Raw genomic sequence first — 13,901 nt, 5'->3', positions numbered from 1 at the left:
CGAATCCTGGTTCACTACTTTCAAAATACTGGTAACTTCACGTCTCGAAAGCTTCTTAGGTTTGCCAGATCTTGGATTATTTTCGGTTTTATTGGTATTATAATGTTTTATGATCGTCTGTACAGTAGCTGACTTAATTTTGTTGTCTTAGCAATTTCTCCATAAAATTTATTTTCCTTTTGGAGATTTACGACCATATTCCGAACTGGAATATGAACCCTTTTTCAATTTGTTATTTTCAAGGATAAAAATTGAAAAAAATCTTTAATTATCACTTTAACAATTGTAATGCTTGTAAATTTAAATAAATCAACAAAATTAACATTTATTTCCTTTTCTTTGTTTTAAATATTGTATGTGATGTTAGAAGATACTACGTTGTATGTAGACTTTTTTCCCGCTAATTATTATGTTTTTTCCCAATAATTTCTATGTTACATTTTTTTCATATTCTTTTTTACTTCAAATTGTCTTAATATTAAATACCTTAAACATTGCTATAACATATTTTTTTAATTATTGCCACTAATTCTCTAAAACTTCAAAATTGTATGGTGTATTTAGACTTTTTTCCTTGACTGAAAATAAAAGTTATGAGCAACGAAAAAAAAATATTTATTATGAATAACTCTTATTTGAAAACGTAAAAATTATTCATTGATTTATGCCTAACTTTTTCAGTCTCAAAAAATTTAATAACAGTTATTTATAGTTTTTAAATTTAAAGATAACAAATAAAAAACATGTGTGAAATAAAATATTTGGAAAAACCTGATTATTGAACTTATCGCCGTTAAATGTATAACATCTTTGCATTTATATGAAAAACATCAAAATCATAGTGTCAGTGCAAATTAAATGTAAACAAACACTTGTATTTCTTAAACAAAAGGCCGCAAAAAAGTTATTTTTTTTACAATTTTATTTAATAGTTAAAATATGTAGTATTTTTAGATGTCTTTCAAAAACTCCAAGACTGGCAATTGATGCTGATGGAGAAAACCAAACATCAAACGGCAATGATAGAAAATAAATATGAATAAAATACCTATAATTTTACTTTTTTCTAGTGAATAAAGTTGCAAAACAAAGCGGAAATTTAGGAGTGAGTGGATTCAACTTTTTGATTGGTTGCAGGAGAAAGATGGAAGTTGTTTTTGAATTGTATTCTTCAAAACAATCTTAAATCACTGCTCCCACATAAATAATGGAATTTGCTTCGGCTAAGTGAAATATCTTTAGATATGCTCGCATAAATTTGTTCGGGAAAATGTAAGCACACTTAAAGATGGATTCAATGAACTCTGTTATAGTGACATATGTAATTTTATTTTTAATATACATTCACTTCCAAATAGTTCTGCTGCTGCAGAACGAAAACATAATTTATGACAAACCCTAATATAATAGCAACTTAACGACATAAGCTAGGTACTCTGTTCAAAATTCAGTGCGAAATGCTGTCAAACTACATATAAAATATTTGGAATGAAATATATGCGAAATAATTTCGCAAAAGCAGTACTCTGTTTTTATTGTGGAAAACATGTGAAATACATCTGGCAACCTTATTTTTCCACACGAAATAACATAAGCAGCACTTCTTTCGCACGAAATTAAAACTGTCAAACAGCATATAAAATGTTTCGCATGAAAAAACCATAATTTTTCGCAAATATGAACAGAGTACTAGGCTATATATAAAAATCGATTAATTATTTTCGAATTTATTCACAATTAAGTGAATTCGCTCATTTTCACAAAATTTTACTTTTTTGTTTGATATACATAGAACTGAGTAGGTAATGGTTCTTACTTCGATACACTGAATTTTGAAAAAAAAAAAATATATTTTTTATATAAAAATATCCAATTTTTTGTTCAGATTTATTGCATTATGACAAACCCACATGTAATAGCAACAAAATGATTTTGTTGCCCTGTGTAATCAAATGCTTATATTTATTTAAAATTAAATTTTTGGTAGGATAGGACAGAATTTCGTAGGTTTTAGAGTGTATGTTGGTAGGAAAAACAATTTTTCTTTGTGGCAACGCTGACTGGGAAAGTAAATGAACAGACCTATAAATACATAAACAAGTGACAGTTATATTTTAGTATCATCTGTTTGAATCCCAAAAGCTGTTGTTGAATCGGTACACGGTGCACTTTCTTGAATGTTACTTTCCATTGTTGCTGTTGCATTTTCTTGAACATTAAGTAATTAAACTGCTGGAAGTGCAATATCAAAATTTGTAGATGTATGTGGCAATTCATTTGTAAATGTGATTTATTTATTTATTCAATATTGTAATACAAAGCCATTTTAGGCCAAAATATAAATACGTATTACATAGTAATAAAAATCCTGAGATATAAACAATACTTAGTAAAAAGCAAATAATAAAAATAAATGGTCTTTGTATCATATCCGTTCCAAAATGATAAAAATAAAAACACAATAATTAATAAATTGTTAACTAAAAAATAAAGAGCAGAATTCTCTTTCCTTTATTAACAATCGAAATTTACATTTTCTCAAATATAAGTAAGGCACGAAGTGCTATAAAAGACTTCTAAAAGACGAGTGAAACTTAAACATATTTATAAGTAGTTGGTGACAAACAATGTTTAAATACCGTTAACGGTTTACTCGTTGAAAATAGTTTTCCAACAATGATGTAAACTAAAGTAGTTAAACAGTAGGATTTGCACTTAGCAAAAAATACCGCAAATAATTGATTTGTACTTAAGCATTACCGGCCACCTTGCAAAACATAAGAGTGTTGTAATTAAATAATAACTAATTTTAGCCATTAAGGACTCCTGTTGAAATGAATTCGAAGATTGAGCCATTAAGGACTCCAGTTGAAATAAATTCGACAATTGAGCCAAAAAAAGAAGAGCAGCTCACGTGGGTCCAAACAATAGGTCCCTTTGTGTTTCCTGACCTAAAAAGAAAAAGAGAGACAGATAGAAGTGAAAAGATTGAAGGGGAATATTGAAAAGTTAAGAGGAAGATTTCTGAAGAGAGGGAGTAGATTTTAAATTGCGTGCCAATGAGTTGGCGGCTATTAAGTCACTCTAAGGAGATCCCCATGTCTGGTCGATTTAACCAATTACTATTCCTTTTAAAGACATTAATTCCCTCTAACCTCATATTCGAGAGCTCAGAAAGTATATTTAGGGAACGATGTCCCAGAAACCTTAAGCGTAGATCTCCTAATGCCGGACAGTGACAAAGGAGATGAAAAATGGTCTCATCCTCCAGAAGTTTTGACAACTTCTGCAGAAGTCGTTGTAGGTCAAGCCAAGTCTCCTCGTTCACAATCCCATATTGTCTGAGTTCATAGTAGAAGTTACTAATGTGAAGCTTGCATTTGGATAACGGAATCCCACATAGGAAATCTGTCTCCGTCAGGTAGCATGTCGCCTTTTTTCATCAAATCAGCAACTCATTTGCCCGTATTATCTCCGTGTCCCTCTACCCACTTGAGTACGACTCTTAAATGTCCCGCCATCCTGTTTAAGGATGCCCGGCATTCCTGGATCAAATTAGATGTTGTGTATACACCTGTTAAAGATTTTATTGCGGCCTGACTGTCAATATGTATACGAATATCCCTGCCTGATATCATGTTATAACTGAGCCAATTAGTCGCCCTTTTAATGGCTGATATTTCAGCCTGAATAATGCTACATTCATTTGGTAGTCTGAAGGATATCCTAGTGTCGAATTCCTGAATGTAGACCCCTGCGACAACTCGATCTCCCTTCCTAGAACCGTCTGTATAGACTGAGAGACCCGTTGTGTCATGTAAAGGTCCATCCATAACTTCCGTATTGTACGGAATTGAGAAACCGAAGTTCCTCGACAAGAAGGGCCTAGAAATGTAGTAATCCGTATTAACCTGAAGAGTCTGAATACTACCTATTATACTGGTGTGACCGTATGGAGCATGTTTCCACGCTCCAATCGCGTTTAGCCTAAAGGCCGAGGTAAATTCCATTTTCCTGGCCATTAGATACACAGGAATCCAGTTCAATATAGTAAATAGCGACTTTTTTGCGGTCGTTCATAGAGCTCCTGTTATCAGGATAATAGCATTCAAATTGAGCCTTTGTCTAGTGCCCTCTACCACACAGAAACTCCATAGAATAGTGTCGGCTTAATGACCGTATCACATAGCCATTTAACGAATTGGGGTTTAATAACTCAGTGCGTACCTATGGCCTTCGTACAGACATACGTAGCCGTCAATGCTTTTGATGTCCTTGAAAGATTATTGTGTTTTCAGGTTAGTTTACTATCCAGTATCAACACCATTTAATCGGGGAAGCGAGAAATGAGAAATGTACTTCCTTGTGAACAGTACAAGCTCGGTTTTGCTTGGGTTAACACTCAATCGTTTGTCTGTACACTCAATCGTTTGTCTGTTTGGTGGAGGTTCAATCTGGTAATGCGCCATATAGCTTGAGGGAAGCCACACCTTACCTGCACCTGTCTCCCAAGCAGCAGCTACTGTATCTTTATTGCTATAGTCAGGAAGAATGAAGATGGTGTTTAGCCAAAATACAGGATCTTATTTTACCTGCGCTTCTTATGTACAGAAGTTTGTACTCTTTTGTTGAGTTGAGTCCACGTATTTCGCCATTTTGAATCCACGGCTCCTGGACCAAAGCAATCTCCTCCCCATATTTAGCAATGTGGAGGAGCAGAGGGCAAATCACGGCATTCGATATCGAGTGCAGTTTCGTGTAGTGAAAATTTTAAATGGCCGCAATGTATTGAATCACGCTAGTCATTCGTAATTTACCTAGTACTATTTTTACATTGCTGATGCATATGACAATAAGAAAAACAAAAAAGGAAAACAAAATAAATAAATTTGTGATAAATTGTTAAATTGTGAAAAAATGCAGATAACTTTTCATAAAAATGGATCCGATTCCTCATCATCGGCCAGTGGCAAATTTCAGAATGTTTTTTACTTTGGCACAAAGTACCATGTGCAAAGTTGTGAAAAACAATTTTCAATAAAATATGTATATTTTTATACCCTTCACCCTTCGTGAGAAGGGTATATATAAGTTTGTCATTCCGTTTGTAATTTCTACATTTTTCATTTCCGACCCTATAAAGTATATATATTCTGGATCCTTATAGATAGCGGAGTCGATTAAGCCATGTCCGTCTGTCTGTCTGTCTGTCTGTTGAAATCAATTTTCTGAAGACCCCAGATATCTTCGGGATCCAAATCTTCAATAATTCTGTCAGACATGCATTCGAGAAGTTTGCTATTTAAAATCAGCAATATCGGTCCATAAATAACGGAGATATGAGCAAAAAACCGGGACAATCTCGATTTTTGACCTATTTTTGATCTATATCTGGATTACTAAGTCATTAATATAGACAATATGGATATCTAATGATAGATATTTCAAAGTCCATTGCAACGATGTAGATAAGGCTATAGTAAGTTGGACCTACAATGGGTCAAAATCGGGAAAAATATTTTTTAACCCGAATCTCTTTTTCATCAAAAAATTTTTTTTGTCATACATTTTTTTTTTCAAAAAAAAAAAAAAATTTAATTTTGTTTAACTAAAAATATTTAAAAAAATTTATTTTAAAGTATAATTTGGTGAAGGGTATATAAGATTCGGCACAGCCGAATATAGCTCTCTTACTTGTTTACACTAATTTTGAGAAAATATCAGAAAAATACGTACATTTTTAATTATTTAGTATTTTACTTCATTGTTTTGGTTGATTTGTAAAATTGTTTTGGTTCGGACTAAACGTCCGAAGCAAGAGGCTCGTGTGGTAAGAAGGCCTCTGAATAATGCTTTCAAATAGCAGTGCCCAAACTTTAACACATCTGTGGGCATTATTAACATTGAATAAAAGCTTTCAGTTGACCATTGATCGTATGTTGGCAACGCTGTTTGCTGCGACCGTATATTCGAATTCGAATATTCAGTTAAAGAACATTGTAGAAAGTACACCACAGATGGCGTATATATTAGAAAGCTCTAGACAGTTAAAGAGCAATCTAGAGTGCAGATGGCAGTGTTATAAATAGTGGAAGAGGTTGCAGTCGTTAGTGAGTTTATCAGAGACGCTTTTCGAATAAACATCAACTGAGTGTGCTGTGCTTTTCAAGTGAATTCGTGTATGTGTGGGGAAATGGGTAGGAGGATTAGCGCCGCCCGACAGAAATAAGGCCAAACAGCTACTGAAGAAACATACCTCGGTCTTCGCCTTAAAAAGTCAAAGGTAGAACGGCAATTGTAAAGCATCAAATAAATACTGGCGAAGCGAGGCCCATAAAGCAGGCGCCCAAAAGTATTCTTCTAGCAAAACGAAGTAAGGTGAAGGAGCTGGTTAACGAAATGGAGCGGGATGGAGTAATCGAACCATCTTCATGTCCTTGGAGCTCGCCTGTTGTGTTAGTTAAAAAGAAAGACGGCAGCACTAGGTTTTGCGTCGAGTATAGAAAGCTGAACGATGTTACCAAGAAAGACAGCTACCCGCTACCAAGAATTGACGACACCCTGGACACATTAGCTGAAACAAAATGGTTCTCCACATTGGACTTGCAAAATGGTTATTGGCAGGTAGAGATTGCAGAAAAAGACAAAGAAAAAACTGAGTTTAGTGCTAGTGATGGATTATGGCAGTTTAATGTGATGCCGTTTGGACTCTGCAATGCTTCAGCCACATTTGAGCGTTTAATGGAACATGTGTTGAAAGGACTTCACTGGAAGACATACTTGGTGTACCTCGATGACATAATTGTCATGGGGAAGTCTTTCGATGAACACTTGAAAAACCTTGAAGAAATCCTTAACCTTCGCTTTACCAAAGGTTTTTTATGTACATGGTTTACCAATACCCACCCGGGTATATGCGACGAACGAAATTTTAAAAAATTGAAAAAACTTTATAAAAAGTTTAAAATGGTTCTATTAAATTCTATAGAACTCTAGAATTTGTTCAGTGAGTACAAATTTCATTTAAATCGAAACAAAATTAAAAAAAATATTAAACCAATAAAATCGATGTGGTCACCCGGGTGGGTATTGGTAAAGCGAAGGTTAAACGAATAGCTGCGGCTGGACTAAAACTTAGCGTAAAGAAATGTGCATTGTTCCAGGAAGAAGTTAAGTATTTAGGGCATCGCGTAACAGTAAACGGCATGTCAACAGATGAGGATAAAATACGAGCCGTAAAGGACTGGCCTCGTCCGAGAAATCTTCACGAATTGCGCAGTTTTCTAGGCCTTTGCACGTACTACCGACGATTTGTACCGAATTTTGCCAGTGTTGCCGCAAGCCTACATGAGCTAACGCAGAAGTCGCGAGCGTTCCTGTGGAGTGAATCTCAAGAACAGGCATTCCTTCAGTTAAAGCAATTGTTGTGTACAGCACCAATTTTGGCATATCACATCCCAGGGGCGAAGTTTGCGCAGCGATGCGAGTGGATACGGAATAGGCGGTATGCTTTCGCAGGTGATCAACGGGACGGAAAAGGTCATAGGCTACTACAGCCGAATACTTTCCAAGCCTGAGAGAAATTACTGCGTATTAGAGTGTGTGAAGCATTTCCACAATTATTTGTATGGTCAGCACTTCCAACTGAGAACCGATCATTCTGCCCTCAGGTGGTTGTTGCAATTTAAACAACCTGAAGGGCAACTGGCTCGTTGTATTGAGCGGCTTCAGAGCTATGACTTTAGTATCGAGCGCCGGAAGGGTTTGAAACACGGCAATGCGGACGCGCTCTCTAGACGGCATTGCAACGTGGAAAGCAAACATTGCGCAAAAACCGAGAGAAAGGAATGTGTCATTGACGTTCGACTAATGCATATAGAGTCCAGTGCAGATTGGTCTGTATCGCAGAGAAATGACCCCATACTGTCAAAAATAATATCGGCAAAAGAAGAAGGCAGAAGGCCAGCCCGCAATGAAATATCGGCCGAAAGTCCACTGATGAAATCATATTGGGCCCTATGGAATAGTCTACAATTGTTAAATGGCTGCTTATACCGCATATGGGAAAGTGCTGACGGTAAAACAGTGACAAATCTAATTGTGGTACCATCCTCTAAAATAAACGAAGTAATGAAAGAGTTTCATGACGGTACCAGTGGTGGTCATCTTGGTGTGAAAAAAACTTTAGAAAAGCTAAAACAACGTTTTTATTGGGTGGGTTGTCAGCAAGCAGTAGCCGATTGGATAGCCAATTGTCCACAATGCATAGCAGCGAAGGGCCCAGTAAGAAGTCGTGGACAACTTCAGCAGTATAACTCAGGTGCGCCATTCGAGCGGATTGCGATGTTTGTAGCAGGCCCTTTCCCTGTCAGTGATGCTGGAAACCGTTACGTTCTAGTGGTTATGTATTATTTCAGCAAATGGCCAGAGGTATATGCAATACCCAATCAGTAAGGTAAAACGGTTATAAGCGTATTTGTGAACAACTGGGTGTGTCGCTATGGTGTTCCACTGGAGTTGCACTCGGATCAGGGTAGAAATTTTGAATCCGCCGTATTCAAGGAAATGTGCGATTTATACGGAATAAGAAAAACCAGAACAACGCCACTGCATCTTCAATCTGATGGCATGGTCGAAAGATTCAATCGCACCCTGGAGGAATATTTAAGAAATGTGGTCAGTGCACACCAGAAGGACTGGGATAAACACATACCAAAAATTCTATTGGCATATAGGTCAGCTGTTCAAGACTCGACCTCTCGAACACCTGCAAAAATTGTCTTCGGGACAGAACTCAAGTTGCCTGGTGATTTAGAATTCGGTATTAAGCCCTCATCGAATAATGAAAACACTTCCCAAGAGCAAGATGACCTTAACGAACTTCACGAATTCGTACGCAGACGAATAAAAATGACCAGCGACAAAATGAAAGCCAGATACGATCGAGCAGCGAATTCTGAGGGATTTAATGAAGGCCAACTTGTACTGCTGTATAACCCACAACGTAAGAAAGGAATGTCTCCAAAACTACAAACCCATTGGGATGGACCATACAAGGTGATTAAGAAATGAAACGACGTGTACTGAAAGAAAAGAGCCCAAGATCTAAAATGAAGGTCGTACATCTAGAACGACTAGCTGCTTATGGGAGAAGTGAATCTATGCCTATTCGGGACGAACAGGCTTAAGCGGGGGGCAGTGTTACGAAATTGTACTTGAATTCAAATATAAAGATTTTAACGGCTGATTTTAAGTTGCATAATGCTTTCAGAGGTTGCAGTCGTTAGTGAGTATATCAGAGACGCTTTTCGAATAAACATCAACTGAGTGCCTTAAAGTGTGCTGTGTTTTTCAAGTGAATTCGTGTACATTATAAAGTGTGTCTGTATTTCTGCGAATTTATAAACGTGTATAAAAAACATTCGGCCTTATTATGAGTGTCGTTGTCGTGTCGTAAACAAGGCGTTTTTTAAAATCGGTATTATGAATGTCGAAAATCGACAAAAATACAATACTGTTGGAAGTTCTATTACAAATTTCGCTACCATGAGTGTCGTATTTAAATGTCAAAAATTGCAAATATCGTCGTTAAAGTTTTCGTTGACGACAGTTCAAAAAAAATCAAAATGGATATAACTAAAAAGTAAGTATTAACACTATTTAATAATGATAAATTTAACTCTTTTTAATTACGATTCAATAAATTTTAGAACTAAAATCACAAACACCAGGCAATTTAGCCGAATGGTGTCACTGTTGGAGCAAAATCCATGCCTTGTCAAAGGATTTAATAGTGGCATAAATAAAATAAATGTTAAGGCGGAGTGGAACAAAATTGGTGAAGAACTAAACATTTTAGGACCACCATCGCGAAATGGGGAAGTATGGATGAAGGTTTGGGCAGATTATAAATTTAAAATAAGTAAGAAGTTAACTCACAATAAAGCCGAATGTCATGCTACCGGGGGTGGTTCCTATAATCAATATGTGTAATCCCCAACAGAAGAAGCTGCCTCCAATTTGTTACAAGTTATTACACTTGTAAATGCAGGTGATGAGGCGTTTGGTTTCAAACGCAGTAGCCAAAATAAAAATTGTGGCAATGAGGAGGATATACCAATGATTGATACTTTAGAAAACAATGAACCATGCTGCTCAAATCAATCCACAAAACCCAAACAACACAATACGGTTCCTAAAATTGTACGTGCCTTACATTTAACACAAAATACTCCAACAAAGATACCAATAGAAGTACCTGAAGAAGTACTTTCCTCACAGTCATCAAAAAAAACTCCCGTCAAAAAAACAACACAAAATAATGAGATTCTTGGAGAACAAATTTTAACACCATCAACAAAGAAGACCCCAACAAAGAAAAAAACAAAAGAGGACCTTCTTGGGGAGCAATTGGAAGTCCAAACTGCATTGTACACAGAAGTGAAGCATTCTTTATCTGAAATTGAAAGGTGTCAACGCAAAAACTTCAAAATAAAGGAAGAAAAGTTAGAACTTTGCAAGAATGAGTTAAAGAGTAAAGAAGTTTTTAGAATAGAACTTTTAGAGCTTAGAAAAGAGGAAATAGAAATTGAAAAAAGACGTATTGCAATAGATGAAATAAGAAATGGTATACAGAGTATTGAAAATGATGAAAGTTTATGAATACTTTCAGTTTTTGAATTTCATATTTCATAAATATGTATAATTATAATTTTATTGCTTTTTATGAATTAAAAAAGAGAAAATGTGAATTTAATTTGAATTTGTTTTGCTTTATTAATTTTTATTATTTTATTTTTTTTGTAATTAACATATTTAACAATAAAACTGAATTAAATATTTAATGATTGCATTATTGATGATCGTATATTTATTGCGTTTAAATCGTCATCTGCGACAGAATTGGTTGATGGTAATTCATCCATTACATCAAATTCAGGAATTCCAGTTTTATACTGAATTCAAATGTTTTGTAAAGCTGCACAAACAGATGTAATTTTAGCAGCCGTATCTGGTGTGTAATGCAACTGTCTTGCGCCTAGTATGCACCGGAATCTATTTTTTAGAACACCAATAGTTCGTTCAACAATATTTCTAGTTCTTGCATGTATATAGTTAAAACGACTTTCTGAAGAACCTTCTACAGTAGATCGGAATGGCGTTATCAAAAATTGTTCTAAGGGGTACCCTGCGTCTCCTGCAAATGACATAGAATGGTTTTAAATTCCAATAGTTAGCTGAAGCACATTTTAAATTGTTTGAGGATAATAATAATTTTTAACTTACCTAATAACGAAGTATTTCTTTCTCCATTATCATATTGATCTCTTAAAAATTGTTTTAAGTAACTGGTGTTCCATACTAAGGAGTCGTGAACAGATCCCTGAAGATGAGATGATATATATCTTATTCGGAGCTTATGATCACATACCTATGTATAGTAAACAAATTTAGTATTGAATTTTGAAGAGCAAATAGTTTTAATTTTAGTTATAAGATTTAAATACTTATTGTAAGGTCAAAATAGACAGATTCAATAAATCAATAAAGCGCTAAAAAAAAAAAAAAAAAAGTATTGAATTTTTCAACATTGAACTAAACAACTTACCACTGTTGCATTAAGACTGTAGAAACCTTTTCTGTTTCTGTATTTAAATTGTACTTCCTTTTCTGGTGAGATTATATTTATATGGGTTCCATCTATGTATCCTATTAAACCTGGAAACCCAGTTTTATTGTAAAAAAATTTTTTGATCTCGTCTTTTTCATTTTCCTCCGTTGGAAAGGAAATCCATTCTGAGCAAAGTACGTTGTACATAGCATCTATGCACTCTTGGAATGCATTGCTAACTGAAGACTGGCACATACTAATGTTGTAGTCATTACCAGCACCTTTTTGGTAACTACCCTCAGCGAGTATCCGCATTGTTGCTGCAAGCTTCAACATATTTGGCACACATATTGACCTTGTCGGTTCTTTTAGTTTAAATGCAATTTTGTCCAGAACATATTTAAAGCCCTCTTTATTTATTCTAAAGTAACTTACAAATCTTAAGAAAACAAGTAAGAGTGCTATATTCGGCTGTGCCGAATCTTATATATCCTTCACCAAATTATACCTTAAAATTTTAAATATTTTTAGGTAAACAAAATTTAATTTTTTAATTTTTTGGAAAAAAATTTTTTTCGATTGTTATTTAAAATTTTAAAATTTTTTTTTTTTTAAATTTTAAAATTTTTTTTTTGTCTTTTAAATTTTTTTTTTTGAAAAAAAAAAATTCGGGTTAAAAATTTTTTTTTCAGATTTTGACCCATTGTAGGTCCAACTTACTATGGTCTTATATACGTTGCAAATGTCTTTGAAATATCTATCATTAGATATCCATATTGTCTATATTAATGCCTTAGTAATCCAGATATAGGTCCAAAATCGAGGTTGTCTTGGTTTTTTCCTTATATCTCAGCCATTTGTGGACCGATTTTGCTGATTTTAAATAGCAAAATTCTCGAAAGCATGTCTGACAGAATTATTGAAGATTTGGATCCCGAAGATATCTGGGGTCTTCAGAAAATTGATTTCAACAGACAGACAGACGGTCAGACAGACAGACGGACATGGCTTAATCGACTCCGCTATCTATAAGGATCCAGAATATATATATTTTATAGGGTCGGAAATGAAAAATGTAGAAATTATAAACGGAATGACAAACTTATATATACCCTTCTCACGAAGGTGAAGGGTATAAAAAAGTAATAATTTCTATTATATTTACTCATTTCATTACTTACTTGGAATTTGGCATGGTAAATATGTTGGACTGTTCCCATAATTGTCTCCGAATACCATTCATTTCGGTTGTGGTATATTCTTCATCTTCAGAAGATGAAAATGCAGCAACGCTTAACATTTTATATAATAAATTTATTTTCTTAATTAATTTTCAATTTATTTTACATGTATTTAAATACAAGTTTTTTATACAGCTGTTTTTGACACTTTTCATAAACAGGTAGTTCATAAATATTTAAAATCGTGCGAATTATGAAACAATCTGTTACAAAAATTTCGCTGTCGTAAATTTTACATGATACCAAACAAAATTAAAAAAGACTACGACAATTGTCGTAATGAAAAAACGACACTCATAATAAGGCCGATTGAGTGACTATTTAATTCTCTTGTACATTTTAAATAAATAAAGAGTTGTTACAATTTTCAAACTACTAAACGGCTTTTATTTGCAATCAAAAGTATCTGGTTTATTTAAAGGAAATAAACCAACGTTTTGAAAAGGTTAAAACGTAACAGTACGAATAAACTTGTTTTAATATTTCTCAAAATATGTTAATTTTGTTCCTACATTTCTTGTTCTAGTGGCCTGGCGATTTTTTAATAACTTTAACATTTTTTAACCAATTTTTGTCTTTTATATCTCATTAGAACGACAATTACGTACACATTTCGATTCTTTTAAATTAAATTGCAAAAGTTATTATTTAATGGCAAAAATTTAAAACAAACTGAAAAAAATGCATTTTCCCCTTGTAAATGCACCTCAAAACTATATCGAAAGTCGGCGCGGGTTGCCCTTCTTAGAACAAGCTAAAAAAATGTTCGTGGTATTTTAGGTCATTACGAAAGTTTTCAGCGGGTACCGTTTCAATATTTCAAAAAATTTAATTGTAAGACTCCTTTTACAATGCAGAAATTGAAGGGCAGACAGACGAAGTTTGTGGGCGAGGGGTTAAAGAGATAGAGATTGTACTACACAGGTTTAGATTAGTTCAAAAGAGAATGAGAAAAATGCCTGCCTTTCAATTTCTGCATTGTAAAAGGGGACTAAGGGACACTCTAATGTACATCTTATCTTTTTGGTACTTACCATTGTCCTATTTAA

The 13,901-nt window shown here is 34.3% G+C and overlaps 1 protein-coding gene across 1 annotated transcript; it reads right to left on the bottom strand.

The window, feature by feature from the left end:
- Positions 1 to 10,961: 10,961 nt before the first annotated feature.
- LOC135959170 (putative nuclease HARBI1) lies at positions 10,962 to 12,911 on the bottom strand. The gene is made up of 4 exons (XM_065510242.1): positions 12,793 to 12,911; positions 11,609 to 12,050; positions 11,287 to 11,431; positions 10,962 to 11,197 (listed from the first exon to the last, which is right to left on the bottom strand). The coding sequence occupies exons 1-4, from the start codon at positions 12,909 to 12,911 to the stop codon at positions 10,962 to 10,964; spliced, it is 942 nt and encodes a 313-aa protein (XP_065366314.1).
- Positions 12,912 to 13,901: the final 990 nt, after the last annotated feature.

This window comes from Calliphora vicina, chromosome 4, assembly GCF_958450345.1.
Source record: "Calliphora vicina chromosome 4, idCalVici1.1, whole genome shotgun sequence".
Classification (NCBI taxonomy): Eukaryota; Metazoa; Arthropoda; class Insecta; order Diptera; family Calliphoridae; genus Calliphora; species Calliphora vicina.
Note: the sequence above shows the minus strand (reverse complement) of the source record. Positions and strands in the feature narration are given on the sequence as shown.

What these genes read in the sequence shown, in the direction of transcription:
- LOC135959170 (XM_065510242.1), bottom strand. Translation starts at nt 12,911, where the DNA reads ATGTTAAGCGTTGCTGCATTTTCATCTTCTGAAGATGAAGAATATACC. An exon ending in TTTACCATGCCAAATTCCAA is followed by an intron (nt 12,051 to 12,792) that starts GTAAGTAATGAA and finishes TGTTTTCTTAAG; the next exon opens with ATTTGTAAGTTACTTTAGAA. An exon ending in ACAGTCTTAATGCAACAGTG is followed by an intron (nt 11,432 to 11,608) that starts GTAAGTTGTTTA and finishes TACTATACATAG; the next exon opens with GTATGTGATCATAAGCTCCG.